This window comes from Phyllobates terribilis, unplaced genomic scaffold (genome assembly GCF_046119375.1).
Source record: "Phyllobates terribilis strain yellow unplaced genomic scaffold, ASM4611937v1 Scaffold_70__1_contigs__length_7381418, whole genome shotgun sequence".
Taxonomy (NCBI): domain Eukaryota; kingdom Metazoa; phylum Chordata; class Amphibia; order Anura; family Dendrobatidae; genus Phyllobates; species Phyllobates terribilis.
The window spans coordinates 5,517,689-5,540,339 of record NW_027362830.1 but is presented as its reverse complement, the minus strand read 5'-3'; the positions used below and the strand labels follow the sequence as shown (position 1 = coordinate 5,540,339).

The window sequence follows — 22,651 nt, the reverse complement described above, 5'->3', positions numbered from 1 at the left end:
TCCATACCCCATGCCTCCTCACACCACCCACACAGCCCCCTTTATGCCTCCACAGCATTTATTCCTATGGTCAGTTCCCCCACCTCAGTCCTCACAGCACAACGCTGAACACGAGCTCCTCATCACCATCCACCTGTCCCGGCACAATGTGCACTGCTGCACCCGCAGGTGGAAGGGCGTCCACTGGACTGAGAAGCCCCGCCCCTTCCGGTGACGTCATCATAGAATGAAATCACTCCTCCCCCTCAAGAGATCAACTCCAATCTAGACGCTACCGTGGAGGTATGTGGAGACCCCATTACTGGGGCAGGGGGCATTAACCCCTTCAGCACGGAGGCTCTTTTGGGGTCTTGTGTTGCCCCTTTATAAGAATCATAAGGTTTCTGTTCTGTTTCCTGTAATAGATACATACGACCCAACTATGGAGACAGGAAGGGAGGAAACGTATTGTTCTCAGAGTACAGGACCCCCACAGTGTAATGCCCCCATTATGCCCCTTATGCAGGATGTATGATGCCCCCACACAGTGTAATGCCCCCATTATACCCCTTATGCAGTATGTATGATGCCCCCACACAGTGTAATGCCCCCATTATGCTCCTTATGCAGTATGTATGATGGCCCCCACACAGTGTAATGCCCCCATTATGCCCCTTATGCAGGATGTATGATGCCCCCACACAGTGTAATGCCCCTTATGCAGGATGTATGATGCCCCCACACAGTGTAATGCCCCCATTATGCCACTTATGCAGGATGTATGATGCCCCCACACAGTGTAATACCCCCATTATGCCCCTTATACAGTATGTATGATGCCCCCACACAGTGTAATGCCCCCATTATGCCCCTTATACAGTATGTATGATGCGCCCACACAGTAATGCCCCCATTATGCCCCTTATACAGTGTGTATGGTGCCCCCACACAGTGTAATGCCCCCATTGTGCCCCTTATGCAGTATGTATGATGCCCCCACACAGTGTAATGCCCCCATTATACCCCTTATGCAGGATGTATGATGCCCCCCACACAGTGTAATGCCCCCATTATGTCCCTTATGCAGGATGTATGATGCCCCCACACAGTGTAATGCCCCCATTATGCCCCTTATGCAGTATGTATGATGCCCCCCACACAGTGTAATGCCCCCATTATGCCCCTTATGCAGGATGTATGATGCCCCCACACAGTGTAATGCCCCCATTATGCCCCTTATGCAGGATGTATGATGCCCCCACACAGTGTAATGCCCCTTATGCAGGATGTATGATGCCCCCACACAGTGTAATGCCCCCATTATGCCACTTATGCAGGATGTATGATGCCCCCACACAGTGTAATGCCCCTTATGCAGGATGTATGATGCCCCCACACAGTGTAATGCCCCCATTATGCCCCTTATACAGTATGTATGATGCCCCCACACAGTGTAATGCCCCCATTATGCCCCTTATACAGTATGTATGATGCGCCCACACAGTAATGCCCCCATTATGCCCCTTATACAGTGTGTATGGTGCCCCCACACAGTGTAATGCCCCCATTATACCCCTTATGCAGGATGTATGATGCCCCCCACACAGTGTAATGCCCCCATTATGTCCCTTATGCAGGATGTATGATGCCCCCACACAGTGTAATGCCCCTTATGCAGGATGTATGATGCCCCCACACAGTGTAATGCCCGCATTATGCCCCTTATGCAGAATGTATGATGCCCACCACACAGTGTAATGCCCCCATTATGCCCCTTATGCAGGATGTATGATGCCCCCAACATAGTGTAATGCCCCCATTATGCCCCTTATGCAGTATGTATGAGGCCCCCACACAGTGTAATGCCCCCATTATGCGCCTTATGCAGTATGTATGTTGCCTCCACACAGTGTAATGCCCCCCTTATGCCCCTTATGCTGAATTTATGATGCCCCTAGACAGTGACTATGACGTCAGCGCAGGTCCTTCAGTCCATCGCGATCTGCCGGCATGGGAGGACGAGCAAAGCGGGGGCCGCCAGAAGGTAAATATAACATTTATTTTTTATTTTATTCTTTTTTTCACAGTGTCTATGGTACCCGGGTCCGGAGGAGAGTCTTCTCTCCTCTAGACCTGGGTACCATCCGCACATTGAACGCTTATATTCCGCATGTGCTTATCTAGTGAAGCGGAATGCATGCGTTCTAATGCAAGTCACTGGCGGCGAAAACGCAGCGCTTCTGCAAAATAATTGGTAGTGCTGTGTTTTTTTTCCACAACTCGCGGTACACTGAAGGACCTGCCGTCACATGACTAAATGACGTCAGCGCAGGTCCTACAGTCCACAGCATGCTGCCGGCAAGTGAAGACAGGGAGAGCGGGGACCATCAGAAGCTAAGTATAATATTTATTTTATTCTTTTTTTCACAGGTTCTATGGTACCCAGGTCTGGATGAGAGTCTCCTGTCCTCCACACCCGGGTACCATCCGCACATAGAAACGCATGTTATCCGTGTGTGCAAATGTGCTGACACGGATAATATGCGTTTCAATGCAAGTCAATTACAGCAATTACGCTGCATGTCCGCAAAATTAATGGACATGCTGCGTATTTTTCCGCAGTGATAATGCACAGTGGAAATTTCCGCAGCATGTGCAGAGCACGGATTATCATGGGGGAACATGGCAGGCCTTCTACCATGCGTTTAAGCGTTTTTGCTGCTGAGGAAACGCTTAAACACATCGTGGGCACACAGCCTAACAGCGTATCCCTCCCCCGGGCTGTGCTCATGGACTGTAATGTAATCGGGCCTAGGTCAACATCTCCTGTTGCATCTAGAGGGTGTGAACCCTTCCCCCATCCAGGGGCTGATCCCAGTAGACAGAACAATAGACTCATGTTTGGCCCAGTCAGTTGCGTGGGGCCTCCCGACTCTGGAGGGTCTCAGGCTGCGGCCAGATCCTCGTGGCGGGTGTGGGTTGATAGAAGCTGCCACGTGGGATTGTGTTGTGTCCCTCATCTGCTTGATCCATTGAACTCATCCATGGACTATTTCTATATTTTCTCTGGCGGGAGGCGCCCCCGGACTTGTTTCTGCTGTTATATAGCAAAAACGAACCATATACAGAGTATATGGCAAAGAATCAAAAAACTTTATTGTAAACAATATATAGAAAAGACATACATGATTAAAAAGGACAACACACAGACAACCAAACTGGGTGACACATATACAACATAATAATAGATGTTAAATATCTATTGGGACAAAGTGCAAGAAATGCTCGTATTCAAGGCATTTATGCACTGGTACAAAATTATGGCATATTTCATCACTATGGATATGTACCACGTGCCATATGGCCTATAGTGCCCTATGAAAAAATGCTAAAGAATTATATTTCACTCTTACCCATATTAGATCAGCACCCAGAATAAACAAGGACCCCAATGCGTGTTTCGCGTGGTATATCCTGTGGCTTCCTCGGGGGGATTGTTTAATAGGACCTTCCATGTCTGTTTAAATATACTTTAGGGCCTGCGGTCACGTGACCACAACGGACCAATCATCTCCTGGACTATCAGCGCATGCGCGCTGAACAGCCCAAGCCAGATGCGTCACGCATAGCCATCAAGGTGAACCAGGACACGTTGCCATGGCCCCCCAACATGCGCAGACACCATGCAGATGCCGTGCATGACGCAGAGGCAAGGGGAGGCACAGCACCCACGCGCTCGCCAAAGAGAACACAGCAACGCATTTAGACAAGTATAGTAACGCAACTACTTAATAATGCAAAAATGTGTTAGAGTAAGCAGTATCATTTTCCTATAATTGCAACACGATTCTGTCAGTACGAAAATCTATTTTCTTAGTCCAATTTAATTGTTGCTCGTAGTATCCTCATATTGATTAACCATATGTAGGTGGTCCATATAGATGGTACATATAGACTATGGAGGGAGAAAGTTACAAATTACAAAGAAAAATTAAAATCAACACATACAATTGTATAAAAATACCACAAAGATTATATCTATTAAAGAAATGGGGTGAAGCTCAGGGCCTCATTAAGGCCATTTGGTGTCATTGTTCCCAGTTCCACTATCCATTTGGTTTCCCTTTGAGCCAGAACTTTTTTACATTTCCACCCCTAATGCCACTATGGATGACATCGATACCACGTACCATAAATGTTTCAGGATTTCTCCCACGACAGATTTTAAAATGGCGTGCTATCGTCTTTAAGGAGGTTGTGTCGGCCACCGTCCTCATACCCCATGCCCCCTCACACCAGCCACGCAGCCCCTCTACATACCCCATGCCCTCTCACACCAGCCACACAGCCCCCTGGATGTCCCTCTACATACCCCATGCCTCATCACACCAGCCACACAGCCCCCTGGATGTCCCTCTACATACCCCATGCCTCATCACACCAGCCACACAGCCCCCTGGATGTCCCTCTACATATCCCATGCCTCCTCACACCAGCCAGATAACCCCCTGGATGTCCCTCTACATACCCCATGCCCCCTCACACCAGCCACACAGCCACCTGGATATCCCTCTACATACCCCATGCCCGTCACACCAGCCACACAGGCCCCTGGATGTCCCTCTACATACCCCATGCCTCCTCACACCACCCACACAGCCCCCTGGATGTCCCTCTACATACCCCATGCCTCCTCACACCACCCACACAGGCCCCTGGATGTCCCTCTACATACCCCATGCCTCCTCACACCACCCACACAGCCCCCTGGATGTCCCTCTACATACCCCATGCCTCCTCACACCACCCACACAGCCCCCTGGATGTCCCTCTACATACCCCATGCCTCCTCACACCACCCACACAGGCCCCTGGATGTCCCTCTACATACCCCATGCCTCCTCACACCAGCCACGCAGCCCCCTGGATGTCCCTCTACATACCCCATGCCTCCTCACACCAGCCACACAGCCCCCTGGATGTCCCTCTACATACCCCATGCCTCCTCACACCAGCCACACAGCCCCCTGGATGTCCCTCTACATACCACATGCCCCTCACACCAGCCACACAGCCCCCTGGATGTCCCTCTACATACCACATGCCCCTCACACCAGCCACACAGTCCCCTGGATGTCCCTCTACATACCACATGCCCATCACACCTGCCACACAGCCCCCTGGATGCCCCTCTACATACCCCATGCCTCCTCACACCAGCCACACAGCCCCCTGGATGTCCCTCTACATACCCCATGCCTCCTCACCAGCCACACAGCCCCCTGGATGTCCCTCTACATACCCCATGCCTCCTCACACCAGCCACACAGCCCCCTGGATGTCCCTCTACATACCCCATGCCTCCTCACACCAGCCACACAGCCCCCTGGATGTCCCTCTACATACCCCATGCCTCCTCACACCAGCCACACAGCCCCCTGGATGTCCCTCTACATACCCCATGCCTCCTCACACCAGCCACACAGCCCCCTGGATGTCCATCTACATACCCCATGCCTCCTCACACCAGCCACACAGCCCCCTGGATGTCCCTCTACATACCACATGCCCCTCACACCAGCCATACAGTCCCCTGGATGTCCCTCTACATACCACATGCCCATCACACCTGCCACACAGCCCCCTGGATGCCCCTCTACATACCACATGCCCCTCACACCAGCCACACAGCCCCCTGGATGTCCCTCTACATACCACATGCCCCTCACACCAGCCACACAGCCCCCTGGATGTCCCTCTACATATCCCATGCCCCTCACACCAGCCACACAGCCCCCTGGATGTCCATCTACATACCCCATGCCCCCTCACACCAGCCACACAGCCCCCTAGATGTCCCTCTACATACCCCATGCCTCCTCACACCAGCCAGACAGCCCCCCGGATGTCCCTCTACATACCCCATGCCCCCTCACACCAGCCCCCTTTATGCCTCCACAGCATTTATTCCTATGGTCAGTTCTCCCACCTCAGTCCTCACAGCACAAAGCTGAACACGAGCTCCTCATCACCATCCTCCTGTCCCGGCACAATGTGCACTGCTGCAGCCGCAGGTGGAAGAGCGTCCACTGGACTGAGAGGCCCCGCCCCTTCCGGTGACGTCATCATAGAATAAAATCACTCCTCCCCCTCAAGAGATCAACTCCAATCTAGACGCTACCGTGGAGGTATGTGGAGACCCCATTACTGGGGCAGGGGGCATTAACCCCTTCAGCACGGAGGCTCTTTGGGGTCTTGTGTTGCCCCTTTATAAGAATCATAAGGTTTCTGTTCTGTTTCCTGTAATAGATACATACGACCCAACTATGGAGACAAGAAGGGGGGAAACGTATTGTTCTCAGAGTACAGGACCCCCACAGTGTAATGCCCCCATTATGCCCCTTATGCAGGATGTATGATGCCCCCCACAGTGTAATGCCCCCATTATGCCCCTTATGCAGGATGTATGATGCCACCACACAGTGTAATGCCCCCATTATGCCCTTTATGCAGGATATATGATGCCCCCACATAGTGTAATGCCCCCATTATACCCCTTATGCAGGATGTATGATGCCCCCACACAGTGTAACGCCCCCATTATGCCCCTTATGCAGGATGTATGATGCCCCCACATAGTGTAATGCCCCCATTATGCCCCTTATGCAGGATGTATGATGCCCCCACACAGTGTAACGCCCCCATTATGCCCCTTATGCAGGATGTATGATGCCCCCACATAGTGTAATGCCCCCATTATACCCCTTATGCAGGATGTATGATGCCCCCACACAGTGTAATGCCCCCATTATGCCCCTTATGCAGGATGTATGATGCCCCCACATAGTGTAATGCCCCCATTATGCCCCTTATGCAGGATGTATGATGCCCCCACACAGTGTAATGCCCCCATTATGCCCCTTATGCAGGATGTATGATGCCCCCACATAGTGTAATGCCCCCATTATACCCCTTATGCAGGATGTATGATGCCCCCCACAGTGTAATGCCCCCATTATGCCCCTTATGCAGGATGTATGATTCCCCCACACAGTGTAATGCCCCCATTTTGCCCCTTATGCAGGATGTATGATGCCCCCACATAGTGTAATGCCCCCTTTATACCCTTTATACAGTATGTATGATGCCCCCACACAGTGTAATGCCCCCATTATGCCCCTTATGCAGGATGTATGATGCCCCCACATAGTGTAATGCCCCCATTATGCCCCTTATGCAGGATGTATGATGCCCCCACACAGTGTAATACCCCCATTATGCCCCTTATGCAGGATGTATGATGCCCCCACACAGTGTAATGCCCCCATTATGCCCCTTATGCAGGATGTATGATTCCCCCACACAGTGTAATGCCCCCATTATGCCCCTTATGCAGGATGTATGATGCCCCCATTATGCCCCTTATGCAGGATGTATGATGCCCCCACAGTGTAATGCCCCCATTATACCCCTTATGCAGTATGTATGATGCCCCCACACAGTGTAATGCCCCCATTATGCCCCTTATGCAGGATGTATGATGCCCCCACAGTGTAATGCCCCCATTATGCCCCTTATGCAGAATGTATGATGCCCCCCACACAGTGTAATGCCCCCATTATGCCCCTTATGCAGGATGTATGATGCCCCCACAGTGTAATGCCCCCATTATGCCCCTTATGCAGGATGTATGATGCCCCCACATAGTGTAATGCCCCCATTATGCCCCTTATGCAGGATGTATGATGCCCCCACACAGTGTAATACCCCCATTATGCCCCTTATGCAGGATGTATGATGCCCCCACACAGTGTAATGCCCCCATTATGCCCCTTATGCAGGATGTATGATTCCCCCACACAGTGTAATGCCCCCATTATGCCCCTTATGCAGGATGTATGATGCCCCCATTATGCCCCTTATGCAGGATGTATGATGCCCCCACAGTGTAATGCCCCCATTATACCCCTTATGCAGTATGTATGATGCCCCCACACAGTGTAATGCCCCCATTATGCCCCTTATGCAGGATGTATGATGCCCCCACAGTGTAATGCCCCCATTATGCCCCTTATGCAGAATGTATGATGCCCCCCACACAGTGTAATGCCCCCATTATGCCCCTTATGCAGGATGTATGATGCCCCCACAGTGTAATGCCCCCATTATGCCCCTTATGCAGAATGTATGATGCCCCCCACACAGTGTAATGCCCCCATTATGCCCCTTATGCAGGATGTATGATTCCCCCACACAGTGTAGTGCCCCCATTATACCCCTTATGCAGGATGTATTATGCCCCCACACAGTGTAATGCCCCCATTATGCCCCTTATGCAGGATGTATGATGCCCCCACAGTGTAATGCCCCCATTATGCCCCTTATGCAGAATGTATGATGCCCCCCACACAGTGTAATACCCCCATTATGCCCCTTATACAGTATGTATGATGCCCCCACACAGTGTAATGCCCCCATTATGCCCCTTATGCAGGATGTATGATTCCCCCACACAGTGTAATGCCCCCATTATGCCCCTTATGCAGGATGTATGATGCCCCCACATAGTGTAATGCCCCCATTATACCCCTTATGCAGGATGTATGATGCCCCCACACAGTGTAATACCCCCATTATGCCCCTTATACAGTATGTATGATGCCCCCACACAGTGTAATGCCCCCATTATGCCCCTTATGCAGGATGTATGATGCCCCCACATAGTGTAATGCCCCCATTATGCCCCTTATGCAGGATGTATGATGCCCCCACACAGTGTAATACCCCCATTATGCCCCTTATACAGTATGTATGATGCCCCCACACAGTGTAATGCCCCCATTATGCCCCTTATGCAGGATGTATGATTCCCCCACACAGTGTAATGCCCCCATTATGCCCCTTATGCAGGATGTATGATGCCCCCATTATGCCCCTTATGCAGGATGTATGATGCCCCCACAGTGTAATGCCCCCATTATACCCCTTATGCAGTATGTATGATGCCCCCACACAGTGTAATGCCCCCATTATGCCCCTTATGCAGGATGTATGATGCCCCCACAGTGTAATGCCCCCATTATGCCCCTTATGCAGAATGTATGATGCCCCCACACAGTGTAATGCCCCCATTATGCCCCTTATGCAGGATGTATGATTCCCCCACACAGTGTAATGCCCCCATTATACCCCTTATGCAGGATGTATGATGCCCCCACACAGTGTAATGCCCCCATTATGCCCCTTATGCAGGATGTATGATGCCCCCACAGTGTAATGCCCCCATTATGCCCCTTATGCAGGATGTATGATGCCCCCACACAGTGTAATGCCCCCATTATGCCCCTTATGCAGGATGTATGATGCCCCCACACAGTGTAATGCCCCCATTATTCCCCTTATGCAGGATGTATGATGCCCACAATTTGCCCCTTATGCAGGATGTATGATGCCCCTTATGCAGGATGTATGATGCCCCCACACAGTGTAATGCCCCCATTATGCCCCATATGCAGGATGTATGATGCCCCCACACAGTGTAATGCCCCCATTATGCCCCTTATGCAGGATGTATGATGCCCCCACACAGTGTAATGCCCCCATTATTCCCCTTATGCAGGATGTATGATGCCCCCATTATGCCCCTTATGCAGGATGTATGATGCCCCCATTATGCCCCTTATGCAGGATGTATGATGGCCCCCACACAGTGTAATGCCCCCATTATGCCCCTTATGCAGGATGTATGATGCCCCCACACAGTGTAATGCCCCCATTATGCCCCTTATACAGGATGTATGATGCCCCCACACAGTGTAATGCCCCCATTATGCCCCTTATGCAGGATGTATGATGCCCCCCACACAGTGTAATGCCCCCATTATGCCCCTCATGCAGGATGTATGATGCCCCCCACAGTGTAATGCCCCCATTATGCCCCTTATGCTGGATGTATGATGCCCCTAGACAGTGTAATGCCCCCATTATGCCCCTTATGCAGGATGTATGCTGCCCCCCACATAGTGTAATGTCCCCATTATGCCCCTTATGCAGGATGTATGATGCCCACACACAGTGTAATGCCCCCATTATGCCCCTTATGCTGGATGTATGATGCCCCTAGACAGTGTAATGCCCCCATTATGCCCCTTATACAGGATGTATGATGCCCCCCACACAGTGTAATGCCCCCATTATGCCCCTTATGCAGGATGTATGATGCCCCCCACATAGTGTAATGCCCCCATTATGCCTCTTATGCAGGATGTATGATGCCCCCACACAGTGTAATGCCCCCATTATGCCCCTTATACAGTATGTATGATGCCCCCACACAGTGTAATGCCCCCATTATGCCCCTTATGCAGTATGTATGATGCCCCCACACAGTGTTATGCCCTCATTATGCCCCTTATGCAGTATGTATGATGCCCCACACAGTGTAATGCCCCCATTATACCCCTTATGCAGGGTGTATGATGCCCCCACACAGTGTAATGCCCCCATTATACCCCTTATGCAGGATGTATGATGCCCCCACACAGTGTAATGCCCCCATTATGCGCATTATACAGGATGTATGATGCCCCCACACAGTGTAATGCCCCTTATGCAGGATGTATGATGCCCCCACACAGTGTAATGCCCCCATTATGCCCCTTATGCAGGATGTATGATGCCCCACACAGTGTAATGCCCCCATTATGCCCCTTATGCAGTATGTATGATGCCCCCACACAGTGTAATGCCCCCATTATGCCCCTTATGCAGTATGTATGATGGCCCCCACACAGTGTAATGCCCCCATTATGCCTCTTATGGAGTATGTATGATGCCCCCACACAGTGTAATGCCCCCATTATGCCCCTTATGCAGTATGTATGATGCCCCTACACAGTGTAATGCCCCTTATGCAGTATGTATGATGCCCCCACACAGTGTAATGCCCCCATTATGCTCCTTATGCAGGATGTATGATGCCCCCCACAGTGTAATGCCCCCATTATTCCCCTTATGCAGCATGTATGATGCCCCCACACAGTGTAATGCCCCCATTATGCCCCTTATACTGTATGTATGATGCCCCACACAATGTAATGCCCCCATTATGCCCCTTATGCAGGATGTATGATGCCCCCACAGTACCGCCTGAGGTTTTACAGTTGGAATAATCCCTCTGCAGTTGGTTTTCCCTTTGCCTGCTCCCCTCCATGTAGACCCTCGAGCATGTATACATGCATGTAGGGGAGCAGCCGGCCTTACTAGATATCGAGGCTTTGTACAGTAATATACGGCCTGAGGATGGTATCAGAGGAATAAGACATTTCTTTAAATCGAGATCAATACAGTGTAGCAGACATAATGACTTCATGAAAGATCTTCTAAAATTCACTCTTACTCATAACTTCTTTCTTTTTGACAGGAAGTACTTCCTCCAGCTCAGGGGTACTGCGATGGGGGACCCCTGTGCCCCCTCATGTGCTAACTTATCCCTGGACTGGTGGGAGGAAAACATAATATTCTTTGATGATTATAAGTGGTGGCATCCATATACTGGGTTATGGTACAAATATATTGACTACATTTTTGTCATCTGGTCGGGGACGACTGAACAATCTTTTTAATTTGTCGGGGAACTGAACATCAGTAGAGTGGGCTTTAGATTTACATCTGAATTTAATTATAATAATAATTTTTATTTTTTTAGCGCCAACTTATTCCACAGCACTTTACAATTTTAGGGGCGGCTTATACCGACAATACAGACTTTACAGAATAAGCTTAACTCAGATGTTAAAAGGAGTGAGGGTCGCAAGCTTACAGTCTATAAGGAAATAGGGGAGACACAAAGGTAAAATGTTGTGATGTAGCAGACATCCCTTTAATGGTTCAGTGTGTTTGAATGACCATGTACCTTCCCCTTTAACTGACTGGTCACATGACCGTGACATCACACAGGTCCTTATGCACACAGTTAAGGTCCTATCTGTGAGTGTGTGTGTGTGCTGCAGTATATATAAACCCTGTGTGATTTGTGACAGGTGTGTTCCGGTGTGTAGGAGTTCCTGTGTGTTGGGAGCTCCTGTGTGGGCACCGTGTGTCAGGCACGAGGCTGTTCCCTGTGTGTGTGTGTGTGTGTGTGTGTGTGTGTGTGTGTGTGTGTGTGTGTGTGTGTGTGTGTGTGTGTGTGTGTGTGGGGGAACCCTGCTCGTGTGAGGCCTGGTGGACTCCGGTGGAGGTGAAGCCTGGATCCCTCTGTGAGAGTGTGTGGGATGCCAGTAAGCCTCGGAGTGCCACACGAGAGGCCTGGTGGACTCCGGTGGAGGTGAAGCCTGGATCCCTCTGTGAGAGTGTGGGGGATGCCAGTAAGCCTCGGAGTGCCACACAAGCGTCCTGGAGGGTGAAGCCTGGGTATGATATATGTAATAAGCCAGTAAGCCTTGGACGGGAGTAACGGCTGGAGACCACGTGTGGTAAGCCGTGAAGCCACAGTGGTGGCCTATGAAATGGACTATTACAGCTGAAGCCGGCAAAAGGTAATACTCTTGTGTTATGGACATTTGCATGGACATTGTTTAGTACTACCTTGCGGAAGGCTGTAATTGGAGCCAAGTGGGCCGGTCTGCCACTTGGGCTCGTGGACTTTATCAGTGTGTCGGTGAGCCACTAAGATGTACTGAGTGATCAGCAGTTTATGGAGTTAATAAACTGCTGAGTTGAGAAATACCGAAAAATATGGCTGGTGTGTTTGTAAATTGACGCAGCGAAGCGAGTATCCCCCAGGATAATAAGTAGCGCTGCCTTACAATGTATATATATTCTATAATACAGCCTTACTATACTAAATAGGGTAAGTACATAACACTACATGAACTGGCCGCCAGCCAGTATGTGTACTGTACAGACTGAGGCTAATCAGTGCATGGATGGTATGAGCATGATTGTGAAGAAAATTTTAATATGGGCCAAACTGGGACAGTTAGATGAGTGTGTTGAGGTGATAGGTCAGTCTAAAGAAATGGGTTTTTATGGCACGCTTAAAACTTTGGGTATTGGGATTAATCGAATTGTCCTGGGTAGTGCATTCCAAAGAATTGGTGCAACACGTGAGAAATCTTGGAGACGGGAGCGGGAGGTTCGGATTATGGAGGATTTTAATTTTAAGTCATTGGCAGAACGGAGGGCACTTGAAGGGTGGTAGACTGAGATGAGGGAGGAGATGTAGGGCGGTGCTGAATCGTGGAGCGCTTTGTGGGTGAGAGTGATAAGTTTATATTGAACTCTGTATTGGATGGGTAACCAGTGCAATGACTGGCTCAGGGAAGAGGCATCGGCGTATTAGTTGGTGAGTAATATGATCCTGGCTGCTGCGATCAGGATGGATTGGAGAGGGGAAAGTTTAGAAAGAGGGAGACCAATTAGTAAAGAGTTGCAATAGTCTAGACGAGAATGAATAAGAGCTACAGTAAGAATTTTTGATGAGTCAAAGGTAAGAAAATTTCTGATTCTAGAGATGTTTTTGAGGTGTAGATGACACGAACGAGCGAGTGATTTGATGTGAGGAGTGAAGGAAAGATCTGAATCGAGTATGACCCCAAGACCAACAAGTGGGCTTGTTGCTGGTTGCTGGGGAGTAATGGTGGAGCCACAAACTGAAGTGGCAATATTGGGCACAGGTAGGTTAGTGGAGGGAGGAAATATGAGTAGTTCAGTTTTTGACAGATTCAGTTTTAAATAGAGGGAGGACATAGTGTTCGAGACGGCGGAAAGACAATCACTGGTATTTTGTAATAATGCAGGGGTGTTGTTTGGAGAAGAGGTGTATAATTGGGTTTCATCAGCTTAGACATGGTACTGAAAACCGAATCTGCTGATTGTTTGTCCAATAGAAGCGGTATATAAGGAAAAAAGAAGGGGGCCTAGGACTGATCCTTGAGGAACCCCGACAATAAGGGGAAGGTGAGAGGAAGAGGAGCCAGCAAAAGATACAGTGAAGGAGCGGTCAAAGAGGTAGATCCACAGTGTCGAATGCTGCAGAGAGATCCAGGAGAATCAGCAGGGAGTAGTGACCATTAGATTTTGCTGTTAGTAGATCATTAGAGACTTTAGTGAGTGCTGTTTCAGTAGAATGTAAAGGGTCAAGAAGGGAGTTATCTGAGAAATAGAGTATTAGACAGGAGTAGACCAGGCGTTCCAGGAGTTTAGAGATAAAAGGAAGATTGGAAACAGGTCTGTAGTTGGCCGTGCAGTTCTGGTCGAGGGATGTTTTTTTAAGTAATGGATGTATGTTGGCGTGTTTAAAAAAGGAGGGGAAAATACCAGATGAGAGGTAGAGGTTGAATATTTTAGTTAGGTGAGTGGTGACAGCTGGAGAAAGGGACTGAAGGAGATGTGAGGGAATAGGGTCACTGGTGCAGGTGGTAGAGCTAGGGGAAGCAAGGAGCCTTGTCACTTCTTCCATGACTGGTTCAAAATCAGAAAATGAGCAAGATGCAGTGTGGGAGGGGGGAGCATGCATAACATTTGGGGATTAGGAGAAAATTTCCTGTCTGTATGGTCAATTTTTTCTTTGAAATAATTGGCCAGATCGTAAGCGCTGAGGTCGGTGGTCGGGCCTTAAGCTGTTTGATTAAGGAGAGAGTGAAAAGTGTCAAACAGGTGTTTTGGCTTATTGGGCCGTGAGATGATGAGGTTGTTAAAGTAGGATTGTTTGGAGAGGTGAAGGGCGGAGTTATAGGTTTTAAGCATGAATTTATAATGGAGGAAATCTTCGGCCAGATTAGATTTTCTCCACAGCCGTTCAGCGCACCTGGAGCACCGCTGGAGAAGACATGTTTACAGCGTGTGCCAGGGTTGTCGCCGTTTGTGCCGAGTTGTACTCTGTGTAGGAGGTGCAGCGTGCGGCTTCATCCAGGGCGCATAGCAATATCTCGTTATAATGCTTCAGTGCAGAGTCAGGACATGAGAGGGAGGAGATTGAGACCAATGATGTTTGCAACGTTTTCATAAATTTCTGGGTGTTAATGGATTATATATTTCTATAGGTGGGGAAAGTGGGGGTGTCTTGAGCAGGGTGACTGTTCTTGACAGAGAATGAAAGAAGGTTGTGATCAGAGATCGGTAGAGGAGCGTTAGTAAAGTCATGTATTAAACAGAGCCGAGCGAAGATCAGGTCAAGAGTATTTCCATTTTCATGTGTAGGAGAATTAGTAAGCTGTGAAAGGCCGAAGGAGGAAGTTAGCGATAAAAGATGAGTGGCAGATGGGGAGACGGAATCGCCAATTGGGATGTTAAAGTCTCCCATGATGAGGGTGAGGATGTCATAGCATAGAAAGTTTGGAAGCCAAGTGGCAAAATGATCCACAAACTGATGGGAGGGGACGGGAGGGCGATAGACAACCGCCACTCGCAGGGAGAAGGGCCGGTAGAGTCTCACTCTGTGGGCCTCAAAAGAAGGGAAGATAAGTGAGGGTGCTGGGGGGATAACCTGAAAAGTACATTTTATTTAAAGGAGCAGACCAACACCAATTATTACCAGTTGCCGTTCCTGTATGTACTGATCAAGAAAGATTGAAATGGGACCCTAGAGACACTCATCTACCATAAACTTTCAAGCACTAATAAACTATTGAAGTGTGATAACCACCACTCCCATCCCCATACAAAGAGGAAAACCCAAGGGCCAATTTTTATGGTTGAGAAGGTACTGCTCGAATGTCACAGATTTTAATATACAGGCAATAGACCTGAACACCAGATTAAGGGATAAAGGGTACTCATGGTACATTTTCGATTCCGCATCATCGTTTGCAGAAAAATGGGAGAGAGAGACACTCCTGCATACCAATCCAAGAGACCAAGAAGAAGATTGGACTACACGAGTAAGAAAAACGTATGACAAACAGAGTGACCGTATCTTTCATATCCTCAGAAAACACTGGGATATACTTGTGGTCGACCCGGACCTGAGGGTGCTGTGGAATCTACTCCCACAATAACTTTCAGAAAGGGTTGGTCAATTAGTCACCATGCACAGTTTCTATAAAAAAACTGCACCCAAGGGGACTTGGCTAGATAGAAGAATCTGCGGTTTCTTTAGATCTGGAAATGTTGTATATGTAATTGGATGAGACCATGTAAATCTTTCTCAAGTTCCTCCATGGTTAAAATCTTTTTCCAGTGGGATTATTCCAACTGTAAAACTTCAGGACAAGTATATATGGCCACATGCACCTGCCCCCTAGAATATGTAGACAAGATCAAGAGGGAGTCTAGGAGGAGAGCAGGGGAGCATTTGGGCAATATATGCCATGGTCGGGAGATCCCATTAGTGAGACACATGAACAGTGCACATCGAGGTGAAACCGGAGACCTCTCCTTTTGTATCATTGTGGTGCTTAAACCCAATGTGAGAGGAGGTGATCACAATAGATGTATCCTCTGAAAGGAAAGTGAGTGGATTGTTAGACTGGATTCACCAGCCCCTAAGGGACTCAATGAGCAAATTTCCTATGCCTGTTTTGTGTGAATACAGCCCCATTCTGGATTATATTTTTGGATTTTATGCTCTACCCATTGCTAGTCAGTTCCCTGTGAATAGGGTTCACATATTGTTGTACTTCACCTAGATATCTGAGCTTCTATATCAGAATTATTACTTATCAATTATATTCCACTCATACTATTTCGTCATTGACAAGTGTGGTGATCCCTGTGTACCTCCAATTGTGCAATAGAGGTCAAATTTGACCATTTAGGAATATACTGTGGGCCACCATCCCATATTTTTGTAGTGATAAAGTAGATCTACATGCCTATTACATGATGGGAGGATGTGCAGTACTTGTTTTTAGTCTCCCATGATGCTGATCTCAGAGATAGGATTTTTCTATGTTGGTGGTATGCAATCCATTACCATATGCGATCCGGCGTGGAACGCCTGCTTCCGGACATGCGCATGCGCAGATAGGAGACCATGATGCCCTCCGGCATGGAACGCACATGTCCGGGCACGTTTGAGCTTTCTGCCCGCCTGTTGTTTTGTGCTGGATTGTGGGACGTTCTTGAGAATTTATTTTTGTTCCATCTTTCTTTAGTTGATCCCACTGATGCATCAGATAAGTCCTCAGAGAATTATAATTAGAGGAACCCATGGACACATTAGGATTTGTGAAGCTGACCTCCGCTCTCCTCTATTTCCTTTGAATTTATTGTGTGACCTGTATTTCAGAACAGTAGCTCCTGGTTTGTTTCATTTCCATGTGTAAATTGAATTTGACTCGTAGTCTTTGATATCTCTCTCAAACGTAGTTTTTTTGATGTCTGAGATGGCATCCTCCAGACTTTGTAAATTCTTTTGCATATTTTGTTTGAGCTTTGGATCCAAAAAGGCTTCTACACCAGTCGGAATAAGCAAGAAACAAATATCAAGCACAATGTAACTTGGTTATCCTATAAGGGGTTTTTTAAATGTGGCCATACACCCTGTAAAGCATGCAACTATGTTAATAAAACCAACACATTTGAAGAAAACCTAATGGTACACCAATTTCCAATACTCAATTTCATCAATTGTAACACTATAGGGGGTCATTTATTTAATAGAGTGTATAGAGAGTTAACTACAATACGTGGGATGCTCGTCAGGTCCGCTAAAAAAATGTATTAGAAGACATTAATCTATTAAGATATTTGGCAGTCGGCACCACACAATCTAAATCACTGAAATATGATACGGGGTGCAATGGTAACTGTGCAACAAAGCACATAAAGAAGTAGGTAGAGAAAAGCTTGCACAGTGAGATAATGCACATCCAAAAATAATAAGAATTACTACAAATAATAAATACAATAGCAACTTTATTTCATGTAGGGACACACAAGTGGTTAAAAAACATACGACCCCTGACGAAGCTACTGTAGTAGCGATACACGTAGGGCAGGCATAGATACCTATGGAGGGAGTCCACTGCAGAGAGGTAAGCCCTACGCATATCGCTACTACAGTAGCTTCGTCAGGGGCTGTATTTCTCTTGCTGATCAAAAAGGTCATAGCATTTGTATAACCCTGAATGCTGAATTCTATTCGTTTGGAAGCAATCATGCTTACTGTGCTAATGACAAATTGTACTAAGTCAGCTGAAAGTTTATCTACAACAGCCCCTGTGATACCAACTATGTAAATAGATTAGCTCAAACAATGATAGGTGATACCTGCACCTTTACCTGGGCTTTATGACCTCACACAGATGTAAATATAAACAGGGGTGTCTGTAGTGCTGTAGACAGAATGAAATTTGGGACAGAGAATCACGGAACATCAGAAGGACTTTGGAAGGAGAATGGGAGACATCCTTCAGGAAAGTAGATGGATTGCATGGCATCTAAAGAGACACAGATTTGTATTCTACATGATTCTAGTCTAAGGGTATCAGCCCTCACTGGAAAGTTTCAGATCTGCTCCATTAACCATCAGAGAGACCATGGATACTTTTGAGAAGTCCAGGAGAGGACGGAAAAGTCACTTGGCCCCATGGATATGCTGTTTTGGTGTTACTAGGAGGGACCCACCGGTCACCTAGAACCCATGGAGACATTTGGAGTTGCCAGGAGGCACCCACCGGTCGTCTGGTCCCATGGAAACTCTCGGAGAGGTCAGGATGGGACCATCGGGTCTCCTGGTCTTGTACCTCGATGGACTGTTGACTTCCTAAGCTTGCCGCTACCTTCTCTCTGTGGGGGCCAGCCAGAAGCGGAGGGCCACTGGTTGAGGTAGTAGGCCCTGGAAGTCTCCAAATTCGCAGCTGTTCTATCCCAGGCGGGCGGAGATGGAAGGATGAGACTGTGTAATGTACCATCTTAGGTATTTGCTGGACTGTTCTGTATGTTTAATGTCCACTTTGTGGTTCAATAAAGTATTGCCACTCACTCTAAAGTTTTACCATCACCCTATGTTGTTTGAGTAGCGTTACGCCGACAGAAGACCCTGGGTCTTCACAGTCCCTGACCAGGGCGGCTCATGCTGTATTCTTCAGACAAGGTGCATTAAATAAACAGTGAGCCGACCTCCCTCTCCATTTTCTCATTATATGCATGTTTTCCTTATAGTGACAAATATTTATTTTTGCTAAAACTGTGATATTTTCACTTTAAAACTTTTTTAAACCTTTTTTATAAACTTTTTAAAATAACTCTCATTAGTGCGATCATACAACACAGAAGCCTTTGATTGCTCAGGTGATGCACTGTACTACTGTAGTGCCGTGTATTATCACTGCCTGACAGTGTAATACTAACTGCCCCATACACATGAGATAAGTGTTGGCTGAACGATCATTTGGCAGACAGCTATCTCTCCAGACTCCCCCATACACAAATATTCCAGCTTTCCTGTGGTTTGTATGACTGACTGCATCTGTAGGGAGGTCCCCAAATACATTATATAGTCGACCAAAATCAGTGCTTCCATGTAACTTTAGTCTAATGTTTATGGAGGCGTTAAAAAGTAAGTTATGGAACGTTGCCTCTGGCCCGGCCTAATAGACTTTTGTACATTACAGGCCCAGTACTTGGGAGAGGAGGGCATTCAGCTGAACTCTGTCACACCTTCTTAGATGCCATGTTTGCTTTTTGCAGGAGCAAGTGGTTAAAGTGCCAGGGATTTTATTGCAGCCGCACCTGTGCCATCCCTGAGGTGTACATCTATGTTCTGGTGCCCAAAAGAGTTCATAACATGTTAAAAAATTACAAAATGTGTCTTCTACTTTTTGCATGTTTTTTCTTTTTACAAGAATTGTTGGTGCAAATTTTCTTTTCAAACCTTTTAATATCTGCTTTTTTTCTGTTTTTTTTCTTGTAATATAGGAAAGCCTAAGGCTAGAAATGAAACCCATAATAACACTGTACATGTAGACTTTAGTATCAAATAATTTCTGTCTGCGGCATTTGTGAAAACAAAACAGCTTTTATAAAAGCCTCAAACTTCTGTGTGTGAATCAGACCTGAGATCTAACTTGATAGAAGATTACAGTTCGGGGAAGACTGGAAACATTCATACAGACGGCCAGTGGTGATGTAGTCAGTGACGGACTGTCTCCAAATATGGTTTTAGAGCTGTAGTAGAAGATGTTTCCTCATCATGAAGTAGTTATTTCTCATGTCACGTGAAATAAATATCTCCTGCAGTACTGCTAATGCCAATTCCAGTGACAGAAAATGAAACGAGAATTAGCGTTATGGAAGATGAGTCTACGAGAAACATATTCAGCTGCAGACTTTGAGGAAGAAATTGATTGTTGTCTGTGGCCTAAAATATATAGGTTTTATTACTAGATGTAAAGAAAAAACTAAATAAAAAAAAATAAATCTCCTCATATGTTTCCCTTATTATCTCCAGTAATTGTATTATTACACAGGATTTTTATGATGTTACATCGGCTCATCTTCTTCTCGTTCAGGTCTCTACAATACCGGATCCTCTCAGTGAAGATCGTCTATATAAGAAAATTTTCCTGATTTACCTATCAAAGATGGATATGGACAGAGACAAGATGGCAGAGAGGATATTACACCTCACACTAGAGATCCTCTTCCGGCTTACTGGAGAGGTGAGAGATTCTGATGACGTCACATTACATCATTCTTATCTATGGGAATAACAGATGGACAGAACTGGAGAGGTGAGGACTCTGGAAATGTCTGTAGTGAGATTTATTAATGTGTCTCTCCATAACCAGAGATTAATCACAGGGCCTCCACCTCACCCCCTGATACATGAGGACATCAATGACCAGATCCTAGAACTCGCCTACAAGATGATTGAGCTGCTGACTGGAGAGGTGACACTGCTGGGAATGCTGGGACATTATACAGTAACACTATGAAGGGATCGGGGAGATGACTGTATCATTGTATGTGTCAGGTTCCTATAAGGTGTCAGGATGTCGCCGTCTATTTCTCCATGGAGGAGTGGGAGTATTTAGAAGGACGCAAAGATCTGTACAAGGACATCATGATGGAGGTTCCTCAGCCCCTCACATCACCAGGTAATAGACAGGACTAAATCCACACGACCTATAATTATCTGTATGTAAAGAATGAATTCAGTCCCTGTATGTGTTTCCTCCAGATCTATCCAGTAAGAGGACAAGACCAGAGAGATGTCCCCTTCCTCTTCTTCCACAGGACTGTAAACAAGAAGATCCCAATGTTCCTCAGGATCATCAGGTAGATGGAGAGAAGATGTCATGAGATTTCCCCTATGATGTGTAGACGGCTGTAAAAGTCATGTATTCAGTCTTGTTTTATCCACCATTATTATGTTTTATACTTGTGTAATGAGAACGTTGGAGATGGCAGGATTAGAGCTGATCATAGATGGGACTTCTCCATCTGTCTGTGACTTTTACAATATTTGTTTCAGGGTGAAGATCTGACCCATATTAATACTACAGAGACATATGTGAGGGGTGATAAGCGGTGTAAAGAGGAGATTCCTACATATGACTACCCAGGTGAGTAGTGACCACTAAATGCAGAGTAGTCACAGATTCTTCTCAGTCACCGGCTGTGGCTGCTTTATCAGTCGTGTAGTCCGGCCGTATCACAATCTTGTGATCACCATTTTGCCGCTAGACCACAACATTCTCCTCCGTCCGAAAATATTCAATTTACTTTGTGTAGTTGTAAAAGCCTTTTCTATAGAACTTACAACCTGGAGGATCCACCTACCCCCTTGGATTAGTAGACGCTGACCGTTACCTGCCCAGGTCTGTAAACTACAAAGCCAAATGACAGCGTACGTAGAAAGTGCTGACAAGTGAGAAAATCACTTGAAGAAAAATATTCTGATGGGCCTGTAAGAGAAAGCGGAGGGTGATGATGCTGTTGGCTTCCTAGATCCCTGATATCTTATTGGATGAATCTACCTTCTCTCCCTTCTGTGCTTCTGAATGTGCTTGTATGGTGCCTACAAGACCAGGTCCAGTCTTTCTGACCAAAGTTTGCTTTTTTGATCGATAACATTAAATGTGCAGTGAGGGACAAGTGTGAATTTCTGTACAATAACAACAGAGTTTCCCTTTATCCCGACTTTTCAATTTCTTTTTAAACCAACTAACTTCAAACAGGATTTTGATAAACTACATAAAAAACATTACACCTGTGCCATGATATACAGTTAGGTCCATATATATTTAGACTGAGACAACATTTTTCTAATTTTGGTTCTAGACATTACCACAATGAATTTTAAACAAAACAATTCAGATGCACTTGAAGTTCAGACTTTCAGCTTTCATTTGAGGGGATCCACATTAAAATTGGATGAAGGGTTTAGGAGTTTCAGCTCCTTAACATGTGCCACCCTGTTTTTAAAGGGACCAAAAGTAATTGGACAGTTGACTCCAAGGCTATTTCATGGACAGGTGTGGGCAATCCCTTCGTTATGTCATTCTCAATTAAGCAGATAAAAGGCCTGGAGTTGATTTGAGATGTGGTGCTTGCATTTGGAAGGTTTTGCTGTGAAGTAAACATGCTGTCAAAGGAGCTCTCCATGCTGGTGAAACAAGCCATCCTTAAGCTGCAAAAACAGAAAAAAAACATCCGAGAAATTGCTACAATATTAGGAGTGGCAAAATCTATAGTTTGGTACATCCTGAGAAAGAAAGAAAGC

The 22,651-nt window shown here is 46.8% G+C and overlaps 1 protein-coding gene across 3 annotated transcripts in view; it reads left to right on the top strand.

Moving 5' to 3' along the window:
- Positions 1-202: 202 nt before the first annotated feature.
- The window catches only part of LOC141194406 (uncharacterized), a 31,851-nt gene continuing 9,402 nt past the window's right edge, over positions 203-22,651 (top strand). The window contains exons 1-6 of one of the 3 annotated variants that reach the window (XM_073662314.1): positions 203-282; positions 20,436-20,585; positions 20,715-20,816; positions 20,900-21,023; positions 21,107-21,204; positions 21,401-21,491. In XM_073662314.1, coding sequence (XP_073518415.1) covers positions 20,508-20,585; positions 20,715-20,816; positions 20,900-21,023; positions 21,107-21,204; positions 21,401-21,491 — 493 coding nt within the window. In that variant the 5' untranslated portion in view covers positions 203-282; positions 20,436-20,507. Of the gene's footprint in view, positions 283-6,061; positions 6,168-20,435; positions 20,658-20,714; positions 20,817-20,899; positions 21,024-21,106; positions 21,205-21,400; positions 21,492-22,651 lie in introns of those variants that run through there. The other 2 variants (XM_073662313.1, XM_073662316.1) reach the window with 2 other exon arrangements.